The sequence below is a fragment of the Microchirus variegatus genome, assembly GCF_963457635.1.
Source record: "Microchirus variegatus genome assembly, chromosome: 21".
Lineage (NCBI taxonomy): Eukaryota > Metazoa > Chordata > Actinopteri > Pleuronectiformes > Soleidae > Microchirus > Microchirus variegatus.
The window spans coordinates 9808069-9823714 of NC_139822.1; the positions used below are offsets into that span (position 1 = coordinate 9808069).

Genomic DNA, 15646 nt, shown 5'->3' on the forward strand with positions numbered 1-15646 from the left:
CGCTAACAAACTCCAGGCTCCAACATCGACAAAAACAGGCGCTAACGCTCATTAGCGTTAACCGTGCTGCCTCTAAAGTCAAGACACTGTTAGCGTCGTCTTTAAAAACTTCAAACGTCCACCAAACAAGGGAGCAATGACTCATGGGAAAAAACATAAACGGCTGATATCGCAGTTTATTTACTACAGAGGAGTCCACGTGTTTTTAAACGGAGGCCTCTGCCCTCTGGTGGTGGGAGAAGAAGCTCACTCGTTATTTTCTCGCAGCTCTATAACAAATATCAATACAGTTCCTCATCCTGAATTTTTGTCAGTTTATACTACTGTTACTGCAACAAATACTACTGTTACTGCAACAAATACTACTGTTACTGCAACACATACTACTGTTACTACATCAGAGAGTGAAGAGAGTTCTGTGACAAAAGTCAATAAATCTAAGTCTTTACATTTAAATGACCTGTGACTTCATGTCATTAAAATGACTTGGTTCATCTGCAGCGTCTCACTTTAAAAAGCATCACTCTATCATCTGAACACAGATCATCATCATCATCATCCTCATCATCCTCAGCTCTCACCGTGCATCATCATCATCCTCATCATCATCATCATCGCCGCTCGCTCTGTTTCCTCCAGCGTTTGTTTTTCACGTCAGAGTCAAAACGTCCAAGAAAATGACAGCTAACCTCCCAACGTCTCACTGTCTCACTGTCCTCAGTGTCTCTGTGTCCTCACTGTCCTCACTGTCCTCACTGTCCTCACTGTCTCACTGTCTTCACAGAGAGTGAGTGAGGAGACACTGAGTCAAACAAAGGCTTTCAAAAACCTCCAAACTCCACTCCCCCTTTTTTCCTGGTGAGGAGAGGGAGGGCTGTGGTCGCCATGGAGATGACTCTCTCTCCTGCTGAGGCTAATTTGTGCAGGCCACTTGTAGGGCCTGTGTGTGTGTGTGTGTGTGTGTGTGTGTGTGTGTGTGTGTGTGTGTGTGCGTGTGTGTGTGCGCGTGTGTGTGTGGAGAGAGAGAGAGAGCTCGTTGTTTACATTCAAACGTGGTGGACGTTTGTGTTCGATAACTGATGTTCATTCATTTCAAATGTGGCAGCTGTTGAAGGAGCTTTCTGTTGTACTGTGTTACAGTTACACACAGTTACACTGTGTTACAGTTACACTGTGTTACAGTTCGCCTCATTTAAAACATGTTCGTGCTGCAGCTGCTGTAACAAATAAAAGAAATAAGACGATATAACCTGACTTAAACTGATCCTTTAGGTCATAAAACAAAGAAAATCCACGTCGGTTTAAGTCTACGACGTCTTTAAGAACGCGTTCACGTCTTTATCTTCACTGTGAGACAGACTTTTCCTTGTGTTAAACTGACGTTTGTAAACCACTCACTCTCTCACACCAAAGTCCATAGAGTAAACCAGTGATTTTAACATCACAGCACACAGGAGTTCACAGGAGTTGTTGATCCACTGCTGCCTCCATCACTAACTTACAATGACTGATTTTAGTGAATTTGGCTTTTAAAATAATTAATTTAGACTTAAATCAGTGACACAAAGTGACCACACGAGGCAGCAGAGGACCAGCAGCTCCTGTGCTCCTCTATGGGCTTTGGTGTGGGAGAGTGAGTGGTTTCCGCTTCACACACACACACACACACAGAATCTGCTACATCATGTGTGTACATTAACCACCACATTCTCCAATACTCCAGCCTGTTGCTAGGCAACCGGGGGTCAGAGGTCACCACAGAGGGTCAGACACTTTTCATTCCTGTCTGAGGTCGGTTGTTGGGGGAGGAGTTTATGATGATTAAAATGACGTGTGTGCGTGTGCGTGTGTGTGTGCGTGCACTCACCTTGTGTGTATTTGGTTTGATGCATCGTATAAAGTAAGGATTTGAAGAGCTGAGTGAGGCCATCAGAGAGTGAAGAGAGTTCTGTGACAACACGCGTAAAAATACTACTGTTACTGCAATATATACTACTGTTACTGCATCAGAGAGTGAAGAGAGTTCTGTGACAACACGCGTAAAAATACTACTGTTACTGCAATATATACTACTGTTACTGCATCAGAGAGTGAAGAGAGTTCTGTGACAACACGCGTAAAAATACTACTGTTACTGCAATATATACTACTGTTACTGCATCAGAGAGTGAAGAGAGTTCTGTGACAACACGCGTACAAATACTACTGTTACTGCAATATATACTACTGTTACTGCATCAGAGAGTGAAGAGAGTTCTGTGACAACACACGTACAAATACTACTGTTACTGCCATAAATACTACTGTTACTGCGATAAATACTACTGGTACTACTGTTACTGCAACAAATACTACTGTTACTGTGAGAAATACTACTGTTACTGTGACAAATACTACTCTTACGACCATAAATACTACTGTTACTCCTGTAACTGCGACAAAATACTACTTCTAACCACAAATACTCCTGTTACTGTGACAGTACTGCTATGATGACAGATACAACAGTTAGTGTATAAGCATGAATGACGATGACACTAAACAACAGAGTCTCTAACGTATGTTGAGATAAATCTACGCAGTATTACGAAGTACATATATATATATATGAAGTACATGAAGTATAATCCTGTGTGTTAGTCGTGGTCTCACCTTGAACTGAGAGCTGACTGTAGGTCGTCTATGTTTGGAGCCGATCCTCAGTGTGTCCTGTTTGTTTCTGCTCAACACGTGTTCAAACAGATCATAGACAAAGTCCAGTCTGCAACACACACACACACACACACACACACACACACACACCATGTTAAAGTCTCATCTTCTGCGCAGAGATTAAGTTTAAAAACAAAATTTTTAGTGATTATCAACCACTCACTCTCCCACACCAAACCTCACAGAGAAAATCAGTGATTTTAGCTCACAGGGACACATGAGCTGCTGGTCCTCTGCTGCCTCGTGTGGTCACTTTGTGTCACTGAGTTAAGTCTAAAGTAAATATTTTAAAAGCTGAATTCACTAAAATCAGACATTGTAAGTTAGTGATGGAGGCAGCAGTGGATCAACAACTCCTGTGAACTCCTGTGTGCTGTGATGTTATACCCCCACTGGGTAACGCTTTCTTTTACAGTCCCCTAATTACCTGGTATTTAGCTGGTAAATTCATGGTAATACTAAAGCGTTGCTGGGTAATTACCAAGGGTAATAAGATCAGTAAATACAGTGAAACCGTTGCCAAAATACTGGGTAATGCACGGTAATGTACTTGGTAAGTAAAGTAAAACTGTACTGTAAAAGAAAGCAAAGCTTGTTTCCATGTAATTACACACATTTTTAGGGTTAGGTTTGTTAGATTACCCCTTGGGTAAATAGCTAGTAATTAGGGGACTGTAGGTACCTGCTTATTACCAGTTTATAACCCAATAATACACTTACATTTACCATAGTTTTGCCATAGTTTAGCTGTACATACCTTCTTATTAACAGCAGTAATAACACGCTATAATTAACTATATAGTTACCAGGTAAATGCCCAGTATTTTGGCAACAGTTTCACTGTATTTACTTTCTTATTACCATTGGTAATTACCTAGTAACACTTTGGTGTTACCATGAATTTACCAGGTAAATACCTGGTAATTAGGGGACTGTAAAAGAAAGCGTTACCAATCACGGGTTTACTCTATGGACTTTGGTGTGGGAGAGTGAGTGACTTTGGTGTGGGAGAGTGAGTGGTTTACAAACTTCAGTTTCCTGTTGTTAAAGTCTGTCTGACACTGAGATAAAGACGTGAACATGTTCTTAAAGACATCGTAGACTTAGACCGACGTAGATTTTTGTCTTAAACTAAACAAAACAAATAATAACCTCATAAATAAATAATATGTTTATAATATCAAAATAATCCGTAGATCAAGACGTACCTGCTCTCTCTCAGCAGGTTGAGGATGTCGTCTCTGAAAGTGTCTCTGTTCTTCTCCAGTGTTCCCCTCACGTCATACACCACCTGCATTCAGCCACAAGAGGGCGTCAGACTCTCACACACACACACACACACACACACACACACACACACACACACACACACACACACACACATGGACTCAGTAAACACTCACCTCTCCTGCGTAATGCTTCACTCCAAAATAATGCACAGCAACACGTGGTTTGACATAGAAAGAGTTTTTCTGCAAAGACAAAGTTACATTATTATCAGTTCATTATTATTATTATTATTATTATTTTACAGGAAGTTAAACATGCAAACGTTAGCATAAAGCTTTAAATTCTCTTTAAACCATATACACACCGAGTGTTGACTGTGCAGTTTCTCCAGTAAAGTTCTGTCTGTGGCTTTAGGGAAGTGACTCTCCTCATTCATCAGTGCCAGGAGACCCAGTTTCTATGGAAACACCATCATCATCATCATCATCATCACCATCATCATCATCATCATCTTCATCACCATCATCATCATCATCAACATCATCTTCATCAACATCATCATCATCATCATCATCATCATCACCATCACCATCGTCATCGTCATCACCATCATCATCATCATCATCATCACCACCATCATCATCATCATCACCACCATCATCATCATCTTCATCATCATCACCACCATCATCATCATCATCATCACCATCATCATCATCATCATCATCATCATCATCATCATCTTCATCATCTTCATCCCTCTTTGTAGAATCTCAGAACTCTCACCTTCTCGATCAGATCCAGACACTCTCCGTTATCCATCCAGTTAATGTCCACCCAGACCAGACCTTCTCTGCAGGAACCAATAAATCAATCAATCAACCAATCAATCAATAGATTGATCGATCGAAAGATCAATACACAGACCAGAGCAATGGAACACAGACAAATGGACAGATTTCTCCTCCAGTAACACACAGGGACTGTCTTCATCTGTCTTTTTGTTTTCTACTAAGAATCATCAGGTTTAATCAAACTAACTCCTCCTGAAATATGAGTTTTTGTTGCTTTTACTAGAATTAGATTTTGGAACTTTAAGTACAATTTCACATTTTAAGTAGAATTTGGAATTTCAAATGTCTTATTTTGTAAAATTATGCTTTTAAAATCCTTCATTCCGATGTATTTTGATGACCCAAAGTGACCACACGAGGCAGCAGTAGACCAGCAGCTCTTGTGTCCCTGTGAGCTAAAATCAGTGATTTTCTCTATGGGCTTTGGTGCAGGGAGAGTGGGTGGTTTACATTGTTAAAGTCTGTCTCACAGTTAAAGATAAAGACGTGAACATGTGTCCGTTGTGTGTAAAAAAACATCTCCACATACTTGTTGTACTCCAGTTGCTCCAGGGAGAAAATGTGCTTGTTAAAATATTCCTGAAGCTTTTCGTTTGCATAGTTGATGTTGAACTGCTCAAAGCGATTGACCTGCAGGAGAATCAAGAGTTTACAGTGAGAGTTGATGAGCCGAGAGACAAAGTACTCTGTGTACTCTGTATACAGTGTATACTCTGTATACACTGTCTTTGTACTCACCTCAAAGTTCTCAAACCCAAAGATGTCCAGGATGCTGATGGACTTGAAGTCTTCTCTGCCTCTGATGCGGGTGTTGAGTTTGCAGATGATCCAGTTGAAACACTGAGAATAAAGAGCCATGGCCATGGAGTCTCTGGAGTCCACGGCCTGTACACAAACCAGAAGAACTCAACAATACTGTCTGAAACCAGTACTCTCTTCACTGTCCACCAGGGGGTGCTGGCATGCAAGTGTGACACAGAGTTTTCACGGCATGAGAAATGGTTTATATTCATCGTAACTTAAGTCTACGATGTCTTCAGAACATGATCACGTCTTTATCTCAGACAGACTTTTATAAACCACTCACTCTCCCACACCAAAGTCACTCACTCTCCCACACCAAAGTCACTCACTCTCACACACCAAAGTCACTCACTCTCTCACACCAAAGTCACTCACTCTCCCTGCACCAAAGTCACTCACTCTCCCACACCAAAGTCACTCACTCTCCCACACCAAAGTCACTCACTCTCCCACACCAAAGTCCATAGAGTAAACCAGTGATTTTAACATCACAGCACACAGGAGTTCACAGGAGTTGTTGATCCACTGCTGCCTCCATCACTAACTTACAATTACTGATTTTGTAAAATTCGGCTTTAAAAATTCTTTAGTTTAGTGACACAAAGTGATCACACGAGGCAGCAGAGGACCAGCAGCTCCTGTGTCCCTGTGAGTTAAAATCACTGGTTTTCTCTATGAGGTTTTGTTGTGCATGTTTTGAAGATATCGTAAACTGACGTTCATTTAATGAAGTGAGTCTCCTGTAAGTGGGTAAATCCAGGGCAGGGGGCGCTCACAGTGACTTTATGTCATTACCACATACACTTGAATGTAAAAACATGTTTTCCTGTCCTACGATGGATGATTAATTAAGGAGATGATGAAAGAGGTCGTGGCTAAGCATGGATGACTCACCTGTTCTACAGTGAGCGGTGTGCAGATCTCCTCACCCCTGAGGATCATGGACCTGTGAGTCAAGACCTCTGCTAACTGATCTGAGTTCAGGCCCAGGAGGTCAGCTGTCCAGCTGAGAGCTGTGGACGTCAGAGCGGGACATGGACGTTAGGACAGGACATGGACTAGAACACTGTCAGCTGATAACGAGCAGACTCAGACTGACCTGACTTGGAGGACACTTGAGCTCCTCCCGCCGTCATGAACTCGATGTTCCCCGCGTGAAGAACGGCCGCCAGCAGACGCAGGATCTCCCCGATGTTGTCCTCGGTGAACTGCATCGTTCTCATTGCATTCTGGGAGCCCACAAACACACACACACACACACACACACACAGAGGAAGCCATTGAATTCCTCAGAAACCACTGAGAGTTCAGCAGCTGATCAGCTGAGGTTTGGACCGAGGCCTCGCCCGTCCACACAGAGACGGCGTTTTAGGACCTGAACCTGACGTCATTCATTGTCTGGTGTTTGGAGACAGTTTTACCAACGACAAAGTCAGCGTGAAAAGACGCTAGCTGTCACGAGGACAAGTCCCGTCTTTAGAGATTTACAGGTATTCACACGGAAAACGACACAAAATGGCCTCCGTGTGGACGGAGACGCTTCAGCAGGATTAAACATTTCTCAGTATGTGCTGAGAGTGAGATTTATACCAGAACGTCGTGGAAAGAGCCTTTGTCGTTGATGCTGTTGTCGGTGACGCAGCTCGACTGCCTCAGGTAGTGGTAGCTGTCGACGCTTGTCAACCGAAACGCTTCTGTGGACGCACACACACACACACACGCCGTCAACACACCGACCACAATCTCTAACATTTGCTCAAGTCTCACGTGATGTTGTTTGACTCTCACCTCTCTGCTGGTTGTTAGCTCCTGCTAACAGAGCGTAGAAGACGTGGTAGTTCCTCTCTCCTGGGTTCTGTCGGACCACGCGGTTCTGTTCAAAACAACGACAACGACACAGAGATCATGACTTAAACGTTCAGAAGAATGATTTAAATTAATTTTCAGGTTTAGTGGAAGGAGAAAGAAGAAGAAGAAGACTCACCTTTTCTAGAAGATCTGACGTCAGGAAAAAAGTGTCTGTCAAGGCTCAAAACAGAGAGACGGAAAATCCCGACGTCCAGTTAGCATAACAACGACCACAAAACCTACAGCTTAGTGCTATATTGTTGGTAGCAACGTTGGACTACAAAAACTACAGCTTTATACGACAACGTTGGTAGCAACGTCTGACTGCAAGAACTACAACTTTGTACGATATTGTTCGTAGCAACGTCGTACTACAAAAACAACGACTTTGTACGATATCATTGGTAGGAATGTCGGACTACAAAATGAGAACTTTGTACGATATCATTGGTATCAACAACAGGCTAAAAAAACTACAACTTTGTACGATAATCGTTGTTAGCAACGACAGGCTACAAAAACTACGACTTTGTACGATATCATTGGTAGCAACGTCAGGCTACAAAAACTACAACTTTGTACGACATTGTTGGTAGCAATGTCGGACTATAAAAACTACAACTTTGTACGACAACTTTGTAACGTGGGACAGTTTTGGGTTTTTTCCGAGGATACAGTCGACGATCCTTCCTCCCTGGATGTTTCCCTTCTGGCTGAAGTGCAGCTGGACGAACTTCCCGAAGCGGCTGGAGTTGTTGTTGTAGACGGTCTTGGCGTTCCCGAAAGCTTCCATGATCGGACTGAAAGAAGCAAACGCTGACGTCAGTGAAACGCGGAGACGTTAAAAACATGGCTAACGTCAGCGATGAATGGCTAACCTGCTCTCCAGCAGCGCCTCCTCCACATGTGATGTTCCGTCTCTGGACGACGCCTCCAGCGAATGTTGACTCATTGACGACAGGAACTTCAGGATCAGTTTGGTGCTCTCGGTTTTTCCCGCTCCGCTTTCTCCGCTGAGGACAGAAAAAACAACAACACAACGCTAATGAGTCGTTGATCGGGATCAATAATGTACTCGTTGTTAGTAAAAATCTGGAGTCAAACCAGGACAATCGTAGCAGTATTTAAAGCTAATATTGGCTTTAGGGCAGATTATCAAATTATCGCTAACATTCTCGTGCTCGCGTCCGCTCCAAAGCCGCGTAGTTTCATCGATGTGTCAAATTTTTTATTTTATGTTTCAACATTTTTGTAAACGGTGCGGACGGAAGGCTCCAAAAACTACAGCTTTATACGACATCGTTGGTAGCAACGTCGTACTACAAAAACTACAACTTTGTACGATATCGTTGGTGGCAACGTCATACTACAAATACTACAACTTTGTACGATATTGTTGGTGGCAACGTCGGACTACAAAAACTACAACTTTGTACGATATCGTTGGTGGCAACGTTGGACTACAAAAACTACAACTTTGTACGATATCGTTGGCAGTAACGTGGGACAGTTTCGGGGTTTTTCCGAGGATACAGTCGACGATCCTGCCTTTAGGGCAGATTATCGGATTATCGCTAACATTCTCGTGCTCGCGTAGTTTCATCGTTGTGTCAAATGTTTTATTATAGGTTTAGTTTTACTTGTTTTCATTTAAAGTAAATGCGTAAAAGGTGCGGCCAGAAGGCTCCGCCCCATTTCTGTTTCGTAAACCCAACGTTAAAATACATCGTAGTCCCGCTAGTTGAAGCGCCGCCCCCAGGAAACGCCCACACAGGAACTTATTGTCTTTGCCATTTTGTTTGCAAGCTTGCGAATTTCTTTCAGCGTACGATTCTTTTACGCTAATATTTGTGATAATAACCACGATTTTTAAAAACCTGGGCGAGGCTTGACGTAGCGTACGCGCTAAAAACAATTGGAGAAAACGGTAAACAAACAAATAGCGGTGTTTGTATAGCGGTGATAATGTTACCGTGGTTACCGTTTACAGCTTCTGCTGTGGTAGAAAAAACCTGTTTAAAGCCAGGATGAAATGTTTTTGTTTTTGGGGAAACAGACGTTTAACTTTATCTGTGTCAGTCACTTTTGGAATGTGAAGAGAATTCCCATGAAATCAAATCTAATTTCCTTTTTTTCTTGTCCAACAGCTGCAGAACAACAACAACAACAACAACAACAACAACAACAACAACAGCAAGAAAGAAAGAAAAGAGCAGGTAATGACTCACAGACTAAATCATCATCCACATGATTTAAGCAACAGAATCATGTGATTTGTCAGATATAATTAATGTTTTAGCCTCAGGTTAAATTTGTGTGGTGACGACGTGTGTGTGTGTGTGTGTGTCTTTATTTAAGGTGTGGCTGTGTGTGTGTGGGTGTGTGTGTGTGTGTGTGTGCACTCAGATTAAACGGTTGCTGCAACTCAAAACAAAAAAAACCGGGTCAAATGTGAATCAGCTACCGTCAGCTGACTCACACACACACACACACAGAGACACGCACACACGGCATGCTGGGAAATATTCCCACCAGTAGATGGCGCTGTGTCTCAATCATAGCCTCATTGTTTTGTCTGTGAATGAACAGCAGGAGGATTCTGTCTGAAGAAAACTTCACTGTTTCCTTTGAGTGAACAACAGGAATTCAAACCTACACACACACACATACACGCACACACACACACACACACACATTTATGAATGAAAACAGAAGCAGCTTTAGTTTATATGACGCAATAAAACGCAAGAACAACGATAAACACAGTAACATGTTTAAATGTAACTAAGTAACTAAGTCTAAAACATCATCATCACACAGGTGGGTTCATCTTCATCTTCTTCTTCTTCTTCAGGGCTTTTCTTTCCACAGATGCCATAGCAATTAACACACACCCAACTCTCAGGGTCAGGAGGTCAACTATGGAGCGCAGGGGTCACACACACACACACACCATTGAGGTTTGACCTTTTAGATATTTTCTAACAAGTCACAACGTCAGTTTAAGTCTATGACATCTTTAAAAACTGAAGTTTGTAAACCACTCACTCTCCCACACCAAAGTCACTCACTCTCCCACACCAAAGTCACTGACTCTCTCACACCAAAGTCACTCACTCTCCCACACCAAAGTCACTCACTCTCCCGCACCAAAGTCACTCACTCTCTCACACCAAAGTCACTCACTCTCTCACACCAAATTCACTCACTCTCCCACACCAAAGTCACTCACTCTCCCACACCAAAGTCACTCACCCTCCCACACCAAAGTCACTCACTCTCTCACACCAAAGCCACTCACTCTCTCACACCAAAGTCACTCACTCTCACGCACCAAAGTCACTCACTCTCACACACCAAAATCACTCACTCTCCCACACCAAAATCACTCACTCTCCCACACCAAAGTCACTGATTTTAGTGAATTCAGCTTTTAAAATATTTACTTTAGACAAACTTCAGTGACACAAAGTGACCACACGAGGCAGCAGAGGACCAGCAGCTCCTGTGTCCCTGTGAGCTAAAATCACTGGTTTTCTCTATGGGCTTTGGTGTGGGAGAGTGAGTGGTTTATTAAAGTCTGTCTCACAGTTAAAGATAAACACTCAGACCTGACTGAGTCTCAGCAGATTATTTAATCTGAGCTGCAGATTAAATAATCTGCTGAGTGGCTGCGTTTATGAGCTTTAATGAGCAGATGCTGCTCGTTATGTTCCCTCCTCTTCCTCCTCTGCTCCTGTTTCAGGCTCCTCCTCCTCCTCCTCCTCCTCCTCCTCCTCCTCCTCCTCCTCCTCCTGCCTGGATCTGATTACCCATAATCCTTAGATCAAGTGCAAAAATAAAAAGAGGGAGTGCTTCCTGCCTCGTCTAAAAGTGCCAGGTTGCAATTTATAGCTGTTCTTACACACACACACACACACACACAATGAAATTACCCTGTGTGTGTGTGGGCGTTGGGTGGCAGCATGTTACATGTTTTATGATGGTCTGTTCTGAAATGACTTTGGTGTTTTTAGAGGTAACACAACTCTGTGTGAGTGTGAGAGAGTGTGTGAGTGTCTAAGTATGTGAGTGTGTAAGTGAGTGTGTGTGAGAGTGTAAGTGTGTAAGTGTGAGTGTGTGTGTGTAAGTGTAAGTGTGTAAGTGTGAGTGTGTAAGTGTGAGTGTGTAAGGGTGAGTGTGTAAGTGTAAGTGTGAGTGTGTAAGTGTGAGTTTGTAAGTGTGAGTGTGTAAGTGTGAGTGTGAGAGTGACAGTTCTTAGTTGTTGATTGTCCAACTCCCTCGTTAACGTTCTCTCTAGCCCCGCCCTCTTCTAAGTAATATTTCCCATCGTCCTCGTCTGACGTTGTTAAAACAACAGTTTCCTGAAGAATGTGAACGTGGAGGTTCAGTGGGTGATGATTCTGCCTCACTGTGAGTCTGGAGGATCTAACCTGTCATTTAGTCTATTTTAACAGAGGTCATGACTGTGATCTGTGGTCTGTCCTCTCTCAAACACTGCTGCTGCTTATGATGCTGCTTCTGCTGCTGATTATGATGATTCTACTGCTGCTTATGATGATTCTACTGATGCTTATGATGATTCTGCTGCTGCTGCTTATGATGATTCTACTGCTGCTTATGATGATTCTACTGATGCTTATGATGATTCTGCTGCTGATGCTTATGATGATTCTACTGATTCTGCTGCTGTTTATGAAGATTCTGCTGCTGCTGCTTATGATGATTCTGCTACTGCTGCTTATGATGATTCTGCTGCTGATGTTTATGATGATTCTGCTGCTGATGTTTATGATGATTCTACTGATTCTGCTGCTGCTTATGATGATTCTGCTACTGCTGCTTATGATGATTCTGCTGCTGATGTTTATGATGATTCTACTGATTCTGCTGCTGCTTATGAAGATTCTGCTGCTGCTGCTTATGATGATTCTGCTACTGCTGCTTATGATGATTCTGCTGCTGATGCTTTTGATGATTCTACTGATTCTGCTGCTGCTTATGATGATTCTGCTGCTGCTGCTTATGATGATTCTACTGCTGCTTATGATGATTCTGCTGCTGATGCTTATGATGATTCTACTGATTCTGCTGCTGCTTATGAAGATTCTGCTGCTGCTGCTTATGATGATTCTGCTATTGCTGCTTATGATGATTCTACTGATGCTTATGATGATTCTGCTGCTGATGCTTATGATGATTCTACTGATTCTACTGCTGCTGCTGCTGTTTTCTCTGTTTTGACGTGAGTTTGAATCGTGGATCTCTGTGAGAACAATGGCGACACTGTGTCGTTCACCATCCTCTCCAACGACAATACCATAATAATGTTTGTGTTTACGCCTCGCTGTGCCGCGCACATATTCTTCCCCCGCTGACCAACTTCCTGTCCGAGACACAAAGAGCGTCTTTGTGTCTCGGACAGGAGACAACGTCTTTGTTTTTATACAGGTTAAAAATAAAGAAGATCCTACTGCGTTTAAAAAAAAAAAGAGATAGATGGATAAAAACACACACCAAAGTCACTCACTCTCCCACACCAAAGTCCATAGAGTAAATCAGTGATTTTAACATCACAGCACACAGGAGTTCACAGGAGTTGTTGATCCACTGCTGCCTCCATCACTAACTTACAATGACTTGTAAAATTCGGCTTTTAAAAATCTTGATTCAGATTAACTTCAGTGACACAAAGTGACCACACGAGGCAGCAGTAGACCAGCAGCTCCTGTGTCCCCGTGAGCTAAAGTCCCTGATTTTCTCCATGGGCTTTGGTTGCGACGTAAGTGAATCTTTTGTTGCGTTGTTAGCTTTGTTAGCCTTGTGAAAACCAACGCGCCAGGGTGGTTTCTAGCAGCAGGGGGCGCTGACAGTGCAATCAGAGCCTCGTAACGACCAGCTGTGAGTAAACGCGCTCACGTTTTACGAGGAAAGAAAAAGTCAAAGCACCGTTAGCGTCTTTAAAGGAACACACGTGTCTGATTACCCACAAGGCCAATAAAAGTGCGCTGTAAAATAACGCCGGCTAATTCCCGTGTAATTGCAGCCTGAAGCAGTGACCTGACGCTCGGCTGCTTCACAACCACACAGTGTCTGAAACTGAAAATAATTTACACACACACACCAATGGGAAACACTCGAAAACCAACGATCAGAACCCAGTCCAGTCTGGAGCGTCACGGTGTCGTCGTACGTTAGCGTACATACGCGGTTGAGGCTTTAAACGAGTCGCAAGACTCAAGACTTTTCTCACGTAAATCAAAGTTTTGATACACGTTACTTTTTTTTTGGACGTTTGAGTGTGTATTGCCCATACAGCCATTTCTCACAAATGTAAACGTGGGAGTTCCTGACGTCCGCCTGACGCTCACACGTCGTCAATTGCTCTTGAAATACAACAACGGATTTCGCAAGATGGCTGCACTTGTACAATGTACGGCCTTCCGACCTCCAATTCCCGATGTAAATGGAACGCGGCGTTAGCTAGTGGATAATGCAGCTTAATCTCACTGTAACCAGATTAGATTAGTAGATTTTGAAACTTTAAGTAGAATTTGGAATTATAAGTAGATTTTAGAACTTTAAGTAGATTTTGGAACTTTAAGTATAATTTGGAACTTTAAGTATAATTTGGAACTATAAGTAGATTTTGGAATTTTAAGTAGATTTTGGAACTTAAATATAATTTGGAACTATAAGTAGTATTTTGGAATTTTAAGTAGATTTTGGAATTTTAAGTAGAATTTGGAATTTTAAGTAGATTTGGAACTTTAAGTAGAATTTGGAATTTTAAGTAGATTTTGGAACTTAAAGTAGTATTTGGAACTTTAAGTAGAATTCAGAACTTTAAGTAGATTTTCGAACTTTAAGTAGAATTTGGTACTTTAAGTAGATTTTGCAATTTTAAGTAGATTTTGGAACTTAAAGTAGTATTTGGAACTTTAAGTAGAATTTGGAACTTTTAGTATTTGGAACTTTAAGTAGATTTTTGGAACTTTAAGCAGAATTTGGAATTTTAAGTAGATTTGGAACTTTAAGTAGATTTTTGGAACTTTATGTAGAATTTGGAATTTTAAGTAGTATTTCTAAGTCTATTTAACATTAATCTCCAGTTGAACATTGTTAGCGCTGATTCTTGAGTCGGACGTCACTTAAAGTGCACAAAAAAATCCCCAAACATTCAACGGCGGGAAAGGAAAATAAGATGTTATTTCGTAAAGAGAAGTGTCGTACGATGTCGTACGATGTCGTACCTGATGAGCACACACTGGTTGTGCAGCCTCTTCCACAGCGAGCGGTAGCACTCGTTAGCGACGGCGTAGATGTGCGGCGAGATTTCGCCCAGGTGACGTCGACTGTAAAGTTCCACGGTCGGACCGTCGTAAAGACCGGGAAGCGTCTGGTACGGATTTACCGCCGCCAGGATGGAGCCGATGTACGTCTGCCAATCACAAGAGAGAGAGAAAGAGTTAAAGGTCCAGTGGGTGAGAAGCAGTGACACCTAATGGTGAGACGGCAGATTGCAATAACAACTCAAAAAGTTTCGAAAAACCTAGTCCATCAGTAAAACAGAGGCTTAACTCGTGAGTTAATTATAAACGACTGGAATAAAGATGCTTTAAAGTGTTGGCTGTGGCCCCCTAGTGGGCTGGTGAGGTACTGCAGTTTCAGCCATATCTCTCTAGACATATTTATTATTCATGACACTCCTCATCCTTACGTTATGTACGTACAATTTCATTACATTTTGACCCTGTCTATGTTGTGTACGTACATTCTAGAGTTCTCGAGTTTAAGGAACAAAATCCACAGTAAATGATTTGATTTAGTTTGACGTGAAAGAACGACTTCAGAACTTTAGTGTGTGTGTGTGTGTGTGCGTCCAGCACAGGTAAACTACAGTGAAACAGAGTATCGTGTTCCTCACGTCACCTCTGTGGTATGACACTGAAACTCTGAGTATCTGACACCGTGTGACGAGAACCACTGTTAGCGCTAACATGAGCTAACATGAGCTAACTTATGTTACTGCTGCTGTTTCTGTTTCTGCTGCTGTTTCTGTTTCTGCTGCTGTTTCTGCTGCTGTGGTAACCGTTACCAGGTTCTCGATGGCAGCGACGGCCGCAAACCTAATCGAGTCCAAATGTTTGTAATTCATGCAGTAAAACCTTTACCCTTAAAAACACACACACACACAC

General features: G+C 42.4%; 2 protein-coding genes across 2 annotated transcripts in view; both read right to left on the minus strand.

Moving 5' to 3' along the window:
- The window catches only part of LOC310942586 (tripartite motif-containing protein 16-like), a gene marked incomplete at its 3' end in the record, with an annotated part of 323438 nt that overhangs the window by 263633 nt on the left and 44159 nt on the right, over positions 1–15646 (minus strand). The gene's annotated exons all lie outside the window — the stretch shown is intronic.
- The window catches only part of myo10 (myosin X), a gene marked incomplete at its 5' end in the record, with an annotated part of 56201 nt that overhangs the window by 16170 nt on the left and 24385 nt on the right, over positions 1–15646 (minus strand). Inside the window, 16 exons of the mRNA XM_083907549.1 lie at positions 1868–1948; positions 2653–2761; positions 3921–4003; positions 4116–4184; positions 4307–4399; positions 4729–4795; positions 5326–5426; positions 5535–5681; positions 6495–6613; positions 6700–6829; positions 7191–7294; positions 7389–7473; positions 7585–7598; positions 8124–8248; positions 8327–8461; positions 14702–14889. Of these exons, the coding sequence (XP_083763675.1) occupies positions 1868–1948; positions 2653–2761; positions 3921–4003; positions 4116–4184; positions 4307–4399; positions 4729–4795; positions 5326–5426; positions 5535–5681; positions 6495–6613; positions 6700–6829; positions 7191–7294; positions 7389–7473; positions 7585–7598; positions 8124–8248; positions 8327–8461; positions 14702–14889 (1650 nt within the window). The remainder of the gene's footprint in view (positions 1–1867; positions 1949–2652; positions 2762–3920; positions 4004–4115; positions 4185–4306; positions 4400–4728; positions 4796–5325; positions 5427–5534; positions 5682–6494; positions 6614–6699; positions 6830–7190; positions 7295–7388; positions 7474–7584; positions 7599–8123; positions 8249–8326; positions 8462–14701; positions 14890–15646) is intronic.